Source organism: Pipra filicauda, unplaced genomic scaffold, assembly GCF_003945595.2.
Source record: "Pipra filicauda isolate LSUMZ 115617 unplaced genomic scaffold, ASM394559v2 scaffold41_size5083284_pilon, whole genome shotgun sequence".
In the NCBI taxonomy this organism is placed as follows: domain Eukaryota; kingdom Metazoa; phylum Chordata; class Aves; order Passeriformes; family Pipridae; genus Pipra; species Pipra filicauda.
This window is the reverse complement of record NW_024104554.1, coordinates 850,651-866,160: the sequence shown is the minus strand read 5'-3', so window position 1 is coordinate 866,160 and position 15,510 is coordinate 850,651. Positions and strand designations below refer to the sequence as shown.

Sequence of the window (15,510 nt, the reverse complement as noted above, 5' to 3'; positions counted from 1 at the left end):
CAGCACTGCAAAAATGTATTAAAACCAGAAAAAGAGAGAAAGTGAAAGAGAAGATAGGGGAATCCCCCCCTCCAAAAACCAAAAAGAACAATGTATCTTTACATTGAGGGAAAGTTTCTAAAATTACTTTGCATTTGATTAAATGAGGTCCATAAGTACTCTGAATGACAGAAGAACTCATGAAGGAAAAAATCCCAAAATGAATAGTTTTAGAATTACCTGTCAGTACAGCATAAATGTAATTTATTCTTACACAAATACAATTACTTTATTTTATTTGTTCACATTCATTTGCTCATTTTCAAACTGAATTTTTTTCAAGATTAAATAAAAATCTATTTGATAAATATCAGACTTACTCTCATAGTGAATTAGGAAACCAACACTGGAACGACTGTTGTCCGTAGTGAACAGCAGATACATATAATTTCCAGTACTGATAAGAAACTGGGGTGCTTGTGTTCCATGATATTCTCCAATTAATGGTGATGAATTTGCTGGCCCATCTCTGACTTCCAAAGTATCATAATTAACTTCAGTCTGAAATCTGAAAAGGAATATGCAAGTCAACTGGTAGATAGAGGAAGGGTGTTATTTTCTTTAACTGTTAGAAATGCAATCCATGTGTAACTGATCAAGAGTATCATATATAAAAAATATGCGTATCTACGGATCCATCCATGTATTACTGAGGATAGTAACTAAGGAAGGTTTTATGCATCTTTTTCCTCACCTTGTTATATCTGCTATCACATAGAATTCATAAGGGATGTAATATACTTCAGATCAGCCATATGACTGGCCTTCAGAAAGACATTTAGTGGGGAATCTGGGTACAAAAATGCAAATTGTCTCAAACAAAATTGCATTATGAATATCTAAGAAATTTCTTGCCCTCAGGTTAAAAAATAGTTGTACATCCTAGGAACATCTTCAATAATATTTCATTATTTCATCTCATGTGTACAGTCATCTAGTAGTAGTTCTTAAATTAAACAGCTTAGATCTACTCTTTCTGTAGATGAAACTTGGACTGGCAGTTTTTTACATCAGATGCTTTTCAAGACAGTTTGTGGTTATATCAGATTCTGTTAGAAGCTGCATCATCTAAACCATGCACACATAAATTTTCCTGTCAACGAAGTTTGTATTATTACACAGATATGCTGGTCTAAATGTATTTGCCTGCAAACTCAATATTCTTATTTTCATGTTTCAGAAATGCATATGTTCAGAGATTTTTCTCTTCTATTCCCATGGGGCTTATTAGTTCAACTTCTGAGAGCATCAGACTGTCCCTACGCAATACAATGCTTTTTCCAAAGTGAATGCCCTTAGTTGTCTTGTCAATATGGGACAAGTTTTGTGGGTCTAGAGATAAGATCTTGTGTTCTTTTAATGAAAGAAAACTCCAAATTATTAAACACTCAGAAAAGGGGAAATATATGTGAAAATTCCTTCAAAGCGTAAATGAACATTATACTTTGTTAGGCAATGATGACCGGATGATCAAGTTGCTCATTCAGACCATTATATTTTACAGACCAAACAGAATTGGTCTTCTAAAACCATCTTCACAGACATATCAGTATCGGCAACTTCATATTTAGCAAATATTTAGTAGTCTCTCCTAATTCTTCTCTTATGATTCCCTGAGAACAAAAGCACATTCAGAAATCAGAAAGCTTTCAGTGCTAGTGACTGCTTGGAAACTGACTTAGACCCTTCATATCATTTCTTACTCTTCACACAGAAAACTCTCTAGATTTATGGTGCTACCTACTGTATTTGGATATGCTGGATAAAATCTGTCCTTTTTTTTTTTTTACTGCTATCTATCTACTCTGTTGGTGGAATACAGGGTTTGCAGGTTTGTTAATACATTTAGCACTTTCAGGACCCATTTCTGGGAGTGAAGTCAGCTAGCATGGAATGGCCCACATCTATATTATTAAATTCACTCTTTAGCCTCTCAAAGAAGAATATACTATTCAAATTTCCTATTGTGAATGGTTGCTTGCCCACAGTAACTCCTGGCCATGCTTGATAATTATTTGGGGTAATGCTGGTTGACAAGCTCCAGAAGCATGTTGGAGACTATTTCTACAATTTAGCTGCATAAACACATGAGTTCTTGTGTCTGGAAGGCTCTCTGGTTTTATTAAATTTACAAAAAAATAGACAATCACAGAGAACATCACTAAAATACTTGAGAGTTTTTCAGTACCTTTCCATGATTTCAGTGATTATACATTGATCTACCCTGCAGCGTAATGATGAAAAGAGACAGATACCACTAGGTTGGTTTAAATACTTTATTTGTACTCATAATGAATAGACTCAGCCAGCAATTGTGGTTTCCATAGCAGAGCAGTATGACAACAGCGGATTGCAAACCCTTCTTATAGGAGTTGTTACCCATTACAATGATCTTTATTCCCAGTGTGTTCTTGCTCATCTCAAACTCTGAAATGAATTTATAATTCACTTGTCTGTTTTTGCGGGTTTGAGGGAGTGAATTGTTTTTTCATTGACTTGGGTTTGTTGAGGGGTTGTTTGTTTTTTTTTTTTTCAGTCCTTGCATTGTCACTAAAATTATAAACCAAGATAATTTACCTAATTAAGAGTTACTTTTTGGGTTTTCCATTTCTTTTAATGCTTATTAGCTTACTTATGTTAATAAAAGGTAGGACATTCTCCAAATGTACACAAATAATTTTAAAAAGACCTAAAGAATGCTATATTATACTATTCTTCATATAGTTAGCTAGGTTTCAAATAAAGAGGTTTGTTGATCATATTATTCAATGATTTTTGATCAATATTCAAAGTAACAAAAATCTTTCAGTCAGCAGTTATCCATCTAGCCCCTTTCCTTATTTATAAGTCACAATCTCAATGCTTCCATGCATTACTCACAATCTGAAAAGTATGTATTAGTTTTCATTCATATTTCTTGACAAAGAGTTACCAGAACTTTAGTAGCTCAGTAACCAGTGTAAGTTCAAAACACATTGTTTTATATATCAAGGTGGAATTATTTTTTCATATGATTCACTTTGCATTTACTTAATCTCCCTGCAATTTGTTTTCCCAGACATCCAGTCTTGTAAGAAACTTCAGCAATGCTTCAGTTATACCTTGTTTTTAATATCCTGAAGAGCTTAGTATTATTAGTCTAATTTTCTCTTTTTTAAGATCAATTCTGGACATGCTGAACAATTTTGAGCATACTACAGGTCTCTGAAAAACACCCAGAATTCCACTGTGAGACTGTTAAGTTCTTTTAATGTCCCCCTTTGTGTTTAAATGATGCTTAGCCTTTTAATAGCCCTTTGCAGAGTGAAATGCAAGATATAAAACTTGCATTTTGAAAACCCAGGTAAACTATATCCAACATTTTTCTATGCTTTCTTACACCACGAAAGAATTCCAAGGGGTTTCTGAAATAGGATTTCTTCTACAAAAGCCATACTGACACTTCCTCATTTATCCATGCTTCCACTAATGCTACACTTTGTTATAGTTTTTGCAGCAGTCATTCAGCATGCAGTTCCTTAGAACTCCATAAAAGATTTAAAAGATGAAGTTCCTGAAGTGCACAAGTATCAAGACAGTTTTAAAAGCACAGTTATACACAAATTTCAACTGTTCAGCCACACCAGCTTTGTACTCATTCAGAACTCCTGGGTCAATGCTGTCTAGTTCTGATGACTTGCTGTCAGGCTCTCAGCCTGTCCTCATAGAGGAGGTGTGCCAGTCCTCTGATCACTTTTGTGGCCCTCTTCAGGACTCACTCCAACAGTTCCATGCCCTTCTTATGTTGGGGACACCAGACCAGGATTCATCATGTATAGAGCAGAGTTGAGGGGGAGAATCATCTCCCTCAAAATGCTGGTCATGCTTCTTTTAATGCAGCCCAGGATATGGCTATGCTTCCCCTTTTCCAGTCAGTGTGAATTTCACTTGACTGACATGACTTCTCAGATGATGGATAGTGGTTTAGCCATTTCATCTGCCAGTTCCCTCAGGAATCAGGAATGCATATCATCAGGTCTCATGGATATATCTCGTCAGGTCTCATGGACTTGTGCACCTTCAGGTTCCTTAGATGGTCTCAGAACTCTCTTCCTACAGCAAGTGGTTCTGCATTCCCCCAATCCTTGCCTTTGCCTTCTGTGACCCGGGCAGCATGGCTGGAGCACTTGCCAGTGAACACTGAGGCAAGAAAGTCATTGACTACCTCAGACTTCTCTATATTCTGGGTAATCTCCTGTTCCATTTCCTTCTGCAGAGGGCCCACATTTTGCCTAATCTTCCTTTTACCATCAAAGTACCTATAGAAGTTTTTCTTGTTGCCCTTGATGTCCTTGGATAGACAATTCTATCATGGTTTTAGCTTTTCTAATTTGATCCCTGGCTGCTCAGACCATTCCTCTAGGCTGCTATTAGTCCCAGGCTGCTATTAATCCCCTCCTTCCATCCTCCGTAGGCTTCATTTTCGTGTTTGAGTTTGTCCAGGAGCATCTTGTTCACTCACACAGGCCTCCTGGCATTTTTACCTGACTTCCTCTTTGTTGGGATGCATCAGTCCTGAGCTTGGAGTGTATGGTCTTTGAATATTAACCATCTTTCTTTCGCCCTTCTTCCCTTCCCCCATGGTACTCTACCAAGTAGATCCCTGAAGAAGCCAAAGTCTGCTGTCCTAAAGTCCAGGGTAGTGAGCTTGCTGTGCACCCTCCTCACTGCCCTATGGACCTTGAACCATGGATCTGATGGTCAAAGCCCTATGGATTTGATGGTCACTGTGGCCAAGGCTGCCCTTGAGGTACAGCATAGCACCTCTCCTCGTTGGCTTCTCAATCACTTGACAGGGATGCATTATTAATACATCCAGTAACCTCCTGGTTTGCTTATGTCCTACTGTGTTGTCCCTCCAACAAGTATTGTGTTGGTTGAAGACCTCATGAGAACTAGGGCTGGTAAATGCGAGTCTGCTCCTACCTGTCTAAAGAGGGTCTTATCTGCTTGGACTTGCCTGTTGAGTGGCCTGTAGCAAACTCCCACTATAATGTCACCTGTCCCTACCCTTCCTGAGTATCTGTATATTAGTATGTTAATATGCACTAAACCAGAATCACAGAATCTCAAGAATATCTCAAGTTGGAAGGGACCCATAACGATCACCAAGTCCAACTCCCTGCTTCTCACAGAACTACCTAAACCTAAACCATATGACTAAGAGTGTGTTCCAGACACTCATTGAACTCTGACAGGTTCAGTGCCATGACTATTTTCCTTCGGAGCCTGTTCCAGTGACTGACCACTCTCTCAGTGAAGGACCTTTTCTTAATGTGCAATCTGAACTTTCCCTGACACAGCTTCATTCCATTTCCTCTTGTCCTATTGCTGGTCAACAGAGAGAGGAGATCAGTACCTTCCACTCCACTGTCCCCCTGACTAAGTTACAGACTGTCATGAAGTCATCCCTCAGCCTTCTCCAAGCTGAACAAACCAAGTGACTTCAGCCACTCTTCTTATGTCTTGCCTTGGAAAACTCTCACCATCTCAGTCATTCTCCTCCGTACAAACTCTAGTTGTTTGATGTCCTTACACTTAGGCACCCAAAACTGCACACAGTACTTGAGGTGATGCCACAGCAGAGCAGTGTAGGGTGGGACAATCACCTCCCTTGACCAGTTAGGTGTGCCGTGCTTGATACAACCCAGAACATGGTTGGCTTTTTTGGCTTCCAGGGCACACATTTGACTCATATTCAACTTACCATTAACACAATCCCCTCAAAAAGCTCCTTCCATAGGGTTCCTCTCCAGCATCTCCAGTGTTGTAAATAAAGACAACATAAACACAGTAGAAAACTTTAATTTCCTACTTGAAGAATACTGAGTGTCACATTGAAGTTCCTTTTTATGGTTTCCTTTTTGTTTTCTTCTTCAATATTAAAGCAAATATTTATGCTCATACCTTAGTTGTTGTTTGACTTTACGACTCTCACCTGTCAAAAGTGATCTTAATGGAATGTCCTGGTCTTGCTTCAATTACCCATTCACAATTAAGTGAGTCCTTGTAATATCCTGGCCACCCTGGTGGTAAGATAACACCGCTTGATGCTGTCAAATGTCCACCACATGGTGCTGAAAGAAAAAAGCATGTATTCTTGTATCATATACAGTATTTCTAATATAATATTGTATATTCAAAGAACTCACAAAAATTGAATTAAAAAGTATAGAAAAACAGATTTAATATAGTTAGCTTTAATAGTCTAACACAACTAAATTTTCTACATTATGTTTTGAGCACTTTGTTTTCTTCAGAATCATAAGCCCTGCAATGTATCTTATCATAGCTTATTACTCTATACATATCTTAATTCACAGAGCATGGTACTTGATTATGCCAGCCTTTCTTCTCTTGAAAAGCACATTATATCATTTAAAAAAAAATAATGCCTCATCATTTTTTAGATCCAATATGATTCCACATGTATGTGGAAACATCAGACAAATTGTTCCAAGTAATTATTATCACTGTACTGTTCTACCGTTTTGAATAATCGTTGAGCTCAGTGGAACTGATTGGTATAAATATTCCATTGGATCATAGAATGGTTTCAGTTGGAAGGGATGTCTGGAAACTCTCTAGCTCATTTCCTGCTTGATACAGCAGATTGCACAGGACCATGTCCAGTCAAGATCATGCCCTTCCTCCAAAGGCATGATCTCTGGGCTCTCTGGGCAATCTGTTTCAGTGTTTGATTACTCTCACAGTGCAAGTCTTTCTTATGTTTAGACAGAACTTCTTATATTTCAGTTTGTGTTCACTGTCTCTTGTCCTGTCACTGTACACCGCTAAGAGTCTAGTGCCACCTTCTTTACACCATCCCGTCAGATATTGGTACATATCAACAAGAGTCCTGAGCCTTTTCTTCTCCAGTTGAGACAAGCCCAGTTCTCTCAACCTCTTCTTGTATGACAGATGCTCCAAGTCTTTAATCATCTTCATGACTCTTCACTGGACTCACTGCAGTATGTCCATGTTTTTTGTGTACTGTGGACCCCAGGACTTCACACAACACTCCTGACATAGTCTTACCAGTGCTGAACAGGTGGTAAGGACCTGTCATTTCTTCTCAGTCCAGGTCTCCTGCCTCTCTGTCAAGGTTCCTCTGAACAGCAGCACAAACATATGGTGTACCAGCCACTCCCCTCAGTTTTACATCATCTGCAGACTTGCTCAGAAGTATACTCTGCCTCAGCATTCAGTTCATTATTGAAGATTTTAAACAGTATTGGGCATGGGACTGATTCCCTGGGCTACACCATTATGAATTAGCCACTAGTTAGACTTCGTGCCACTGACCGCAATCCTCTGAGGCCAACAGTTCAGTCAGTGTTTGGTCCACTTCACTGCTCACTTCTTGAGTCCACACTCCATTAGTTTGTCATCGAGAATCTTGCAGGACGCAGTGTCAAACACCTTACTAAAACTGAGATAAAAAATATCCATTACTCTCCCCTCTTCCATTAGGCCGGTCATCTTAACGCAGAAGGCTATCAGGTTGGTCAGGCATGATTTCCCCTTCTTAAATCCATGTTGACTGCTCCTAGTCACCATCTTTTTCTTCACTGTTTGGAAAAGGTTTCAAGGAACATTGCTGCATCACCTTTCCCAGTGATATAGATGAGATCTGTAGTTCTTCAGATACTCCTTCTTTCATTTCTTGAAGATTGGAATTTGCTTTTTCCCAGTCTTCAGGAATCTCCCTAAGTCAGTTTCCCAAGATATTGAGTGACCTTGTAATTTCATTGGATGTCTTCAGAATTCTTGGGTGAATCCCATCAAGCCCATTCCTGTATGTCAAATTTGTTTAAATGTTCTCTAACTTGCTTCTCCACCATAAAAAACTTTTAAAAAAATGTATTGCAAGAGGGTTATGAAGATAACAGGGCTAGACAGGGAGCATTTTTCAGAGCAGAATCAAAAGACTCTGGAGCAGGATTAAACAACAGCAGAAGTGACAGAACAAATTTTGGAAAACATGAGTCCCTTAAAAAATTAAGCTGTCATAGCACAGGGCTTTGGGATGTTATATTTTACCAAAGACTGTGGAGCAGTCTAACACAGGAACACTTGCAAGGCCAGTTAAATTTATCTTAGTATCTTTTGTATTGTCCTCAAGTAATCTGTGGTATCATTACAGGAATTTCCATATTTCAGTGCAGGAAATCTTGCCACTTTTCTTCTGTTTCTCTAAGTAGTGACAAACAAATCTTTTATGCCATATATAAATGGATAATAACATGAATTTGTTAGCAGTAGATTAATATGCCTGCTTTTGATTCAATGTTTTTAACAAAAAAAAAAACCAAAACCAAACTACTCAGAGAGGTTATTTGATTTCACTGAAGACTTGTAATGGTCTATAGGAAGTTTTTCCAGTGGGCAATAAAAAAACCCCACAACTCATGAAACACACACACGAAATTGTCTGAAGCAAAATGAAATGCCAGGAAAATGTCATTTACTTTACATGTGTAAAGTGAATGAAGAAAGAAATTTATTTCATGGTGTTTTTATTAAATTAAATTGTGTCGTATCACAAACAAGAAAAGTTAGAAGACTGTTGATCCTCACCTGACTATAACACTTCATGTAGATCACTTCATGTATTCCAAAGATTACATTAAATATTTAAACAACTGTGTATAGAGTTTCAAAATGAGAAAACATCTTTTGATGAAAAACAACATGCTACTCCTTGTTTTGGAGTGGGCTGGGTTTGCTCTAGGAATAAAAAAAAAACCCTGCCTACTCCACCATGTAACATTATTTAATCAGGATAAGAAATCCTGCTAGTAAAACATCTAGGTTCACACACACTAATTCCAGCAGACTGCTAATATTTTTTTCAATATTTCTAAATTTTCTTTGAAATGCACAGTCTTATGGCATCTGAGTTCTCAAATTGTCTAAATAACAAAAAACATGAAAATAATATGATCCAGACTCTTAAGTTATTGCAATGACACTGAAATTAATGGAGATGTGATATTTACACTACTTGGAAGGCTTGGATTATTTTTTCCAAAAAATCTTTTAATTTGGTGCCTGTCTAAGTATCTGTTGTTTAATAAAAGGTATACACTTTTGAACATTACTTTTAGAAAACATATTCTGGTCATTTATTAAATGCACTCATCTACCTTGCCTGCTAAGCATCAAGGAATTGGCCTACTTTTTTTTTTTTCTCACTATATTTCATTCCAAAGAGAGATTTGAACATAAGTAGAGACCATATTTGTCTGTTTATTCACCTAGGAAAGAACAAGCAAATAAATTTGGAAATTTTGGATAATATAATGAATATTAAACATAGCTCTGGTTTTCACTATATTTCACAGGAATAGATGTACTGCAGGTTATAATGTTACACAGAGAAATTCAAGTATACTTTCATTTTGAGAAAATTAAAGGGGTAAACCTTCAAAAAGGACTTTTAAATGGAAGCTTTACTTCACTTTCTATGTGGTAGATAATAATAATATGTTCTTCAGTATGCTACAGCCAAAACTGTTATAGCAGTTATAACTCATAACTGAGTAATGATGGTGACAATCAGAACTTGAAAACAATAGCAACCAGATTTTTAGAATGCTAATTTATTCTAAGAATATAGAAGCAAGTTATCTTGTTTCTATTAAGCAGCAGTCACAAGTATTGAGGCCATGTTGCTGAGAACACAGCTGCGCTGGGCAGGGCACGTCTCCAGGATGAAGGACCACCGCCTCCCTAAGATTGTGCTTTACGGTGAACTTGCCACTGGCTGACTCATGAGAGGAGCCCCGAAGAAAAGATACAAGGACTCCCTGAAACAACATCTCAGCCTCGGCCACATTGATCATCATCACTGGTCTACTCTGGCTTCCAGTCGGGAGGTCTGGAGACACACCATCTGTAACGCTGCTGCTTCTTTTGAGAACACACGCAGGATCACTCTCGAGGAGAAAAGGCAATGCAGAAAGAACCGTGTTTTGCAGAATATACCATCTAAGGAGTCTTTCTGCTGTGCCTTTTGCAATCGGATATGTCTATCTCGTACTGGTCTCATTAGCCACCAGTGTGCCTGTAATAAATGTGGATAGAGCCTTCCTTAATCTTCGTTCGTGAAGCCTAGCCATGAATTATTGCACTCTCGTTTGACTGGAAAAGTGTTAAAATAAGATGAGCAAATAACTTCAGCTAAAGCAGTCTTATGTACAAAATGTAAAAAGTAAGGTAAATTTAAATAGTGTCATTATTCAAACTATAGGTGCAAAATAAAGATTGTGGCCTTACCTTCACAACGTGGGACAGTAGAGCTCCATACTACATTTCCATCTTGCATAATACAGGTTATGGATTCAGAACCTTGAGTCTTCACAAAGCCATCATCACAGTGAAAAGAAACAGAACTTCCCAGAAGGAATCTGTCTCCAAAGCGCCTCCCATTTATGGGAATGCCTGGATCATGGCACTCATTCTGACCAAAGGCTGATAAAAACATAGTAATAATACTAGTAATAATAACAATAATAGTAATAATAATAATAACAACAGCCTCCCCCTTTTTTTTTCTTTTGAGGAGGAGATTAATAGTTCAATCGTAATACAGTAATACATAACACATATTAGATGGTAGTATATAATTCAAAGCATAGAAAAATTCTCCATAAATATTCAGCTTTAAATCCAAGGACATTCACACAGATGACACAGACTGAATTTGAAAGTTTTTTAGATGTGTGTGGCTTAGATACACAAGAACAAATTGCCTAAATTTTCCTCTGGAAAAAATCCAGATGGTTTTCCTCCACCATAAGGGAATTGGGATTGTTTCACCTGGAGAAAGGGAGGCTGAGGAGAGCCCCTGTTACTCCCTATGACTACATGAAAGGGGGTTGTAGCAAGATGAATATCGGTGTCTTCTCACAAGTAACAAGAGATAGAGCAAGAGGAGATGGTCTCCTCTTTTCTCTTCCTGCTACTTTTCAAAGGACAAAAAATACAAAATTTTCCTATAAAAATCAAAGGACCAATTTAAGTATCTAAGACTTAAAAAGGATTGAAACAAATGAATTCCAGCCTTATGTGAGGCACCTTTCTAAATAATTTAACCTTGGCCACAAACACTGTGGTTTGATTATCTTAATTGACACAACATAGGAACAGTGCAAGAGTCTCAAAGACAACTTTATTGTCAATTAACTTCTATAACCTTAGAAACTAATTTAGTGAGCTAAAAAGATAATCTCCATATAAGTAATGTCTTTGAATGAATCATAAAACTTTTAGGAGAGTTAGCGGTCTTTGACAAATGTAATAATGTTTTCTATATGATGATGTTGTTACTGGAGTTTTCAGCTGAGAGTACTGTTTAGTGAAATATTTTCATATAAACAAAACACAAGGCTATCTGGCTTTTTAGCCTGGTTTCCCAAATGGGAAAGACTTATGCTTTCAGTAGCTCTCTATAAATATGTGACCAGTAGGTCCACATTTAACAACTTTCGAACTGGTTGGCCAGTTGCAACTAAGCTTTAGTTGCAACTTTAGAAATTGCATTCTCAGAGACAGTACATTTTTTAAAATTCTTAAAGGAACTGTAGCCAGAGAGAAAAATTATTCTAAATTAGTGCACTCTTATAGGAAAGAGTTCTGCATCAGACCAGTCATGTTTTAGACACTAGAAAAAACACAGAAGGTGTGTATTCTTAGATACCACACCATCAAACTGGAAGAAAAAGTGTAAAAGCAAATCAGGTTCCCAGAATTATTCATCTGCATTGAAATTCTAGTTGCTTTTTTATACTTCTGTGCTTTTCAAACAACATCTCAGTATTCAGTATTTAAACCTTTGTGAACTTATTCCTAATGGTTCCATTGAAAAGTATATTAAATCACTTGCATTGGATGCTTAGATATGAATGATCTGGGCTTTGGTTATTTGTTCTGCATTTATGTAGTGGCAACCAAAAGAGCCCTTAAATAACAAAGGGAATTCTTCTAAAATAAATAAATTATAAGGATTCAGATAAGCTAATGAATACCGTGAAGACAGCTGAAAAGTGCAATTATACAAACATCACAATTTACTTCCATGTTATAAATACGTTCTTTTTTCATTATTATGAAGAAAGATGACATAAGAAATAGCATAAAAGAAAAGCAGAAATTCTTACTTGTGTAAGTGATATTAAATCCTCTTCCAGTGGTAGAGTGATCTGACTGAAATTCAAGTCTTACTACATGCCCGCTACTAGCCAATTGAGAAGGGACCTCATTGCCAGAAAATGTGCCAAGAGGTGGTAAATCTGAAATCCCATCATCTTTGACTGTAAGGTAGTCAAATTGAGGTTCTACATCAAAGTCATTGAAAATCAGATGGATTCTGCTTCCTGGCTCTGAGATAATTAACCAAACACAGTTCATATTATTCCCATATTCCTCAGGATAATTTGGAGAAAGAATAATTCCAGATGGTGTGGTGAAGTTGAAGAAACATGAGACTAAAGGAAAGAACAATAATATTCTCAAAATACTATCCACAAACATTATAAATGCTTCTCTTTATATTATTTTTATTCTTGTGAAAAAAGATGCTTTTGCAGCCTGGATGTCAAAACTACTACACATGCAAGCTGGAAATGTTTAACACTGTAAGAACATTGTTCCAATATAACATGGTGTTATTTCCCCAAATAAGTCTAAGTGACTGCAGCAGGGCCTGCAAGAAATTCACATATAGCAAATGACGAAGAAAGCAAAAGTAATGCTTGATGTATTAGAATCTGGAAAAATTGGCAGGTTTGTTCCAAAATGAAAATGTGACCTCCAAATTGAAATACTTATTTTTCCAAAAGAAATATACATGAAAGTGTATTTAACAATTGAAAAAATCAAGGCCAAGGGCCAATTTTGTCTGTAGTATACAAAGTTCATGCTGATGCAAAAAATAGTAGAAATTTAGAAGTGATTCAATCAAGAACTTTTAAGAGTGTATAGTATGAACTTGTTTTACCTTATTTTTTTTTTTGATAGCACAGAGCAAACCCAGAAATTATTCATAGCTACCTTCCTTTTTCACTCTTTTGGGCCTATGTTCATCAAGACATTTCCTAACTGATTTCAGAGTCGTAAGTTTGAGACTGGTACTTTAGTCAGAAGTACAGTATATCTAGAAAGAGGAACTCACTGCATATTAATAAACACAAAGGATAACCATTACTCAGCTCTTCAAATGTGCCAAATTGAACTCAGTTTATATAAACAGATGTTATAGATTCTATGTTCTTTCATAGGGCATGTGCACATCTAACACAGTAAAATATTCCACGCCATTGTCAACAGAAACTAATATATCAATCCAATGCAATACAGCACCATGAAGAAAAACAACTTCTCTCTTAAAAGGGAATTGCGTCTGCACCGTCTCTGTGCCCAAGCTTTACACACCTAGATACGTTTCAGCATTTCAAGGCATACAGAGAACTATTCCAGTCCAGAGCAAGTTTGTTCGGCATAAGTCCAGTACCAACATGGCTTCAAAATACATAGATGTCAAAATAGAATTGTACTAAGGCTTTTATGGTTTTTAAATCCAGTACTGAATTGTAAGACTCTTTACAAGAAAATTTAAGTGGAGAACTCAAGAACCTGATATACCTGTGTACTAGAAAGATTTTCCCTATTTTACCATAGAATAACAAAGAAAAGTAAAAAAACCAAACCAAACCAAACCAAAAGAACCCAATCCCCAACCCCCAAAACCCAACCAACAACCCTCTCTATTTGAATCCATCTACAAGCTTAATGACAAGTATATTTTGTTTTAAAACAAAATTCACAAACTTACCTAACCTTTTTTCTATGTTGAATAGTCCTAAATTCCTTATATTAATTTTCATGCTTTCTTAGTATATCACCAAAAAAACCCCCAATCTTTTCTTAGGTGGATCTGCAGGCTACTTTGCACTGACAGAATGAAATGTGTTTGTGCCACAGAGTCTTTTTGGACACTTATATGCTATTAGCAATTGCTCATTTAGAGTCTAATTCAACACGCATTTACATTAAGAGTGTTAAGTGGTTCAATTAAATATAAAATGAGGGGAAAGAACATTCTAAAAACAGTCCTACATGATGTTCCCCATAAATGACCTACTGAGCCAACTGAAAAAAAGTGTGAATGAAAAAGTCTCCAAGGTATTTTGAAATGTCTTCCTGTTGTTTAGTCACAAATGCTAAGAAAAGCAAGATGATAAGGTCAGGAAAATAACACAGAAAAAAGTATAATAATTCTTACAAACACAGCTGGGTTTGTTGCCAGACCACTGGTTATTTTGTTGACATGTAATTGTTCTCTCTCCCACCAGTTCAAAAGCTGCTTGACATTCAAAGGTAAGTGTGTCTCCATGCAGAAAACTGCTGCCAGTCCTCTTTCCATATGATGGAATTCCAGGGTCTCCACAACCTCCTTTCTCAATTTCTGAATATCAAGAAATTCAAATGCAATAATAAGGTAAATATATTTGCAAGCAATTTATATATAAGTATCAGAAGTGCTTTCAAAATATTTGGCATTATGCCTTAAACCTGTATTTACAGTTGAAAGTGAATTAAAGGTAAATGCTACCTCTAGAAGCATCTGCCTCAAAGATGACTTGGGATCTAAAGTCTTTTCACAAACTAATAGCTTCCATGCCTCCATTGCTGCATTGCTGAAGGTAACAAAACACTCATATTTAACTGCATGATTGCACTGAATTACAGCATATTTGAAGTTAAAATTATAAAGCCATAGTCTCCATTCTAACCATGGAGACATACTGTATGTAGATAATTTTTCTGACAATGAAGTTCTAGTGCTAAAACAAAATGTCTTAAGTCTCACATCTGCAGTTCCACTTATAAGGTGATTAACAATATAATATATAATTTACTGATAGTCAATGAATTTCAGTTGAAACATATTTTAAAATATATTTTAAAAATAAAAATTTATTAAAATATATTTTAAAATATAATAAAAAGAAAACTGAGGAATTATTTCTTAATCTTATACTTCAGATTAGAGTCACATTTTTCCCAGCTGCATTCAGCTTTGCTGAAAATAAATTAACATTTTGGATGATACTTCATAAATATTCTCAAGGAGATCTGCTACTTAAGTTATTTATTTTGTAGATCTTGAATCTACATAAACAAGATAAAACTATAAAAACTCAACTCTTTTGAAATTTTTGAATAACATGAATATGAGGAAAGGAAATGTAAATATCAATTGCCCGTGACAGCATCATCTTACAAAATACTATACACATGGCTGCCCATGAGAAAATGAAAGCTCCATTTCTTCATCATTAAATTTAAAGCAAATTTTTTTCTAATTAATTTGCCTTTGAGCAGAAAAAGGAACAACAAAACACTTCTGGTACTATAAACTGTGTT

The 15,510-nt window shown here is 36.4% G+C and overlaps 1 protein-coding gene across 3 annotated transcripts in view; it reads right to left on the bottom strand.

Moving 5' to 3' along the window:
• Window positions 1–15,510, bottom strand: part of CSMD1 (CUB and Sushi multiple domains 1) — a 1,092,404-nt gene that overhangs the window by 257,361 nt on the left and 819,533 nt on the right. For all 3 annotated transcript variants that reach the window (XM_039385566.1, XM_039385564.1, XM_039385565.1), the window contains exons 13-17: window positions 14,366–14,548; window positions 12,243–12,569; window positions 10,360–10,554; window positions 6,017–6,155; window positions 360–547 (exon numbers count right to left, since the gene is read on the bottom strand). In XM_039385566.1, the coding sequence (XP_039241500.1) occupies window positions 360–547; window positions 6,017–6,155; window positions 10,360–10,554; window positions 12,243–12,569; window positions 14,366–14,548 (1,032 nt within the window). The remainder of the gene's footprint in view (window positions 1–359; window positions 548–6,016; window positions 6,156–10,359; window positions 10,555–12,242; window positions 12,570–14,365; window positions 14,549–15,510) is intronic.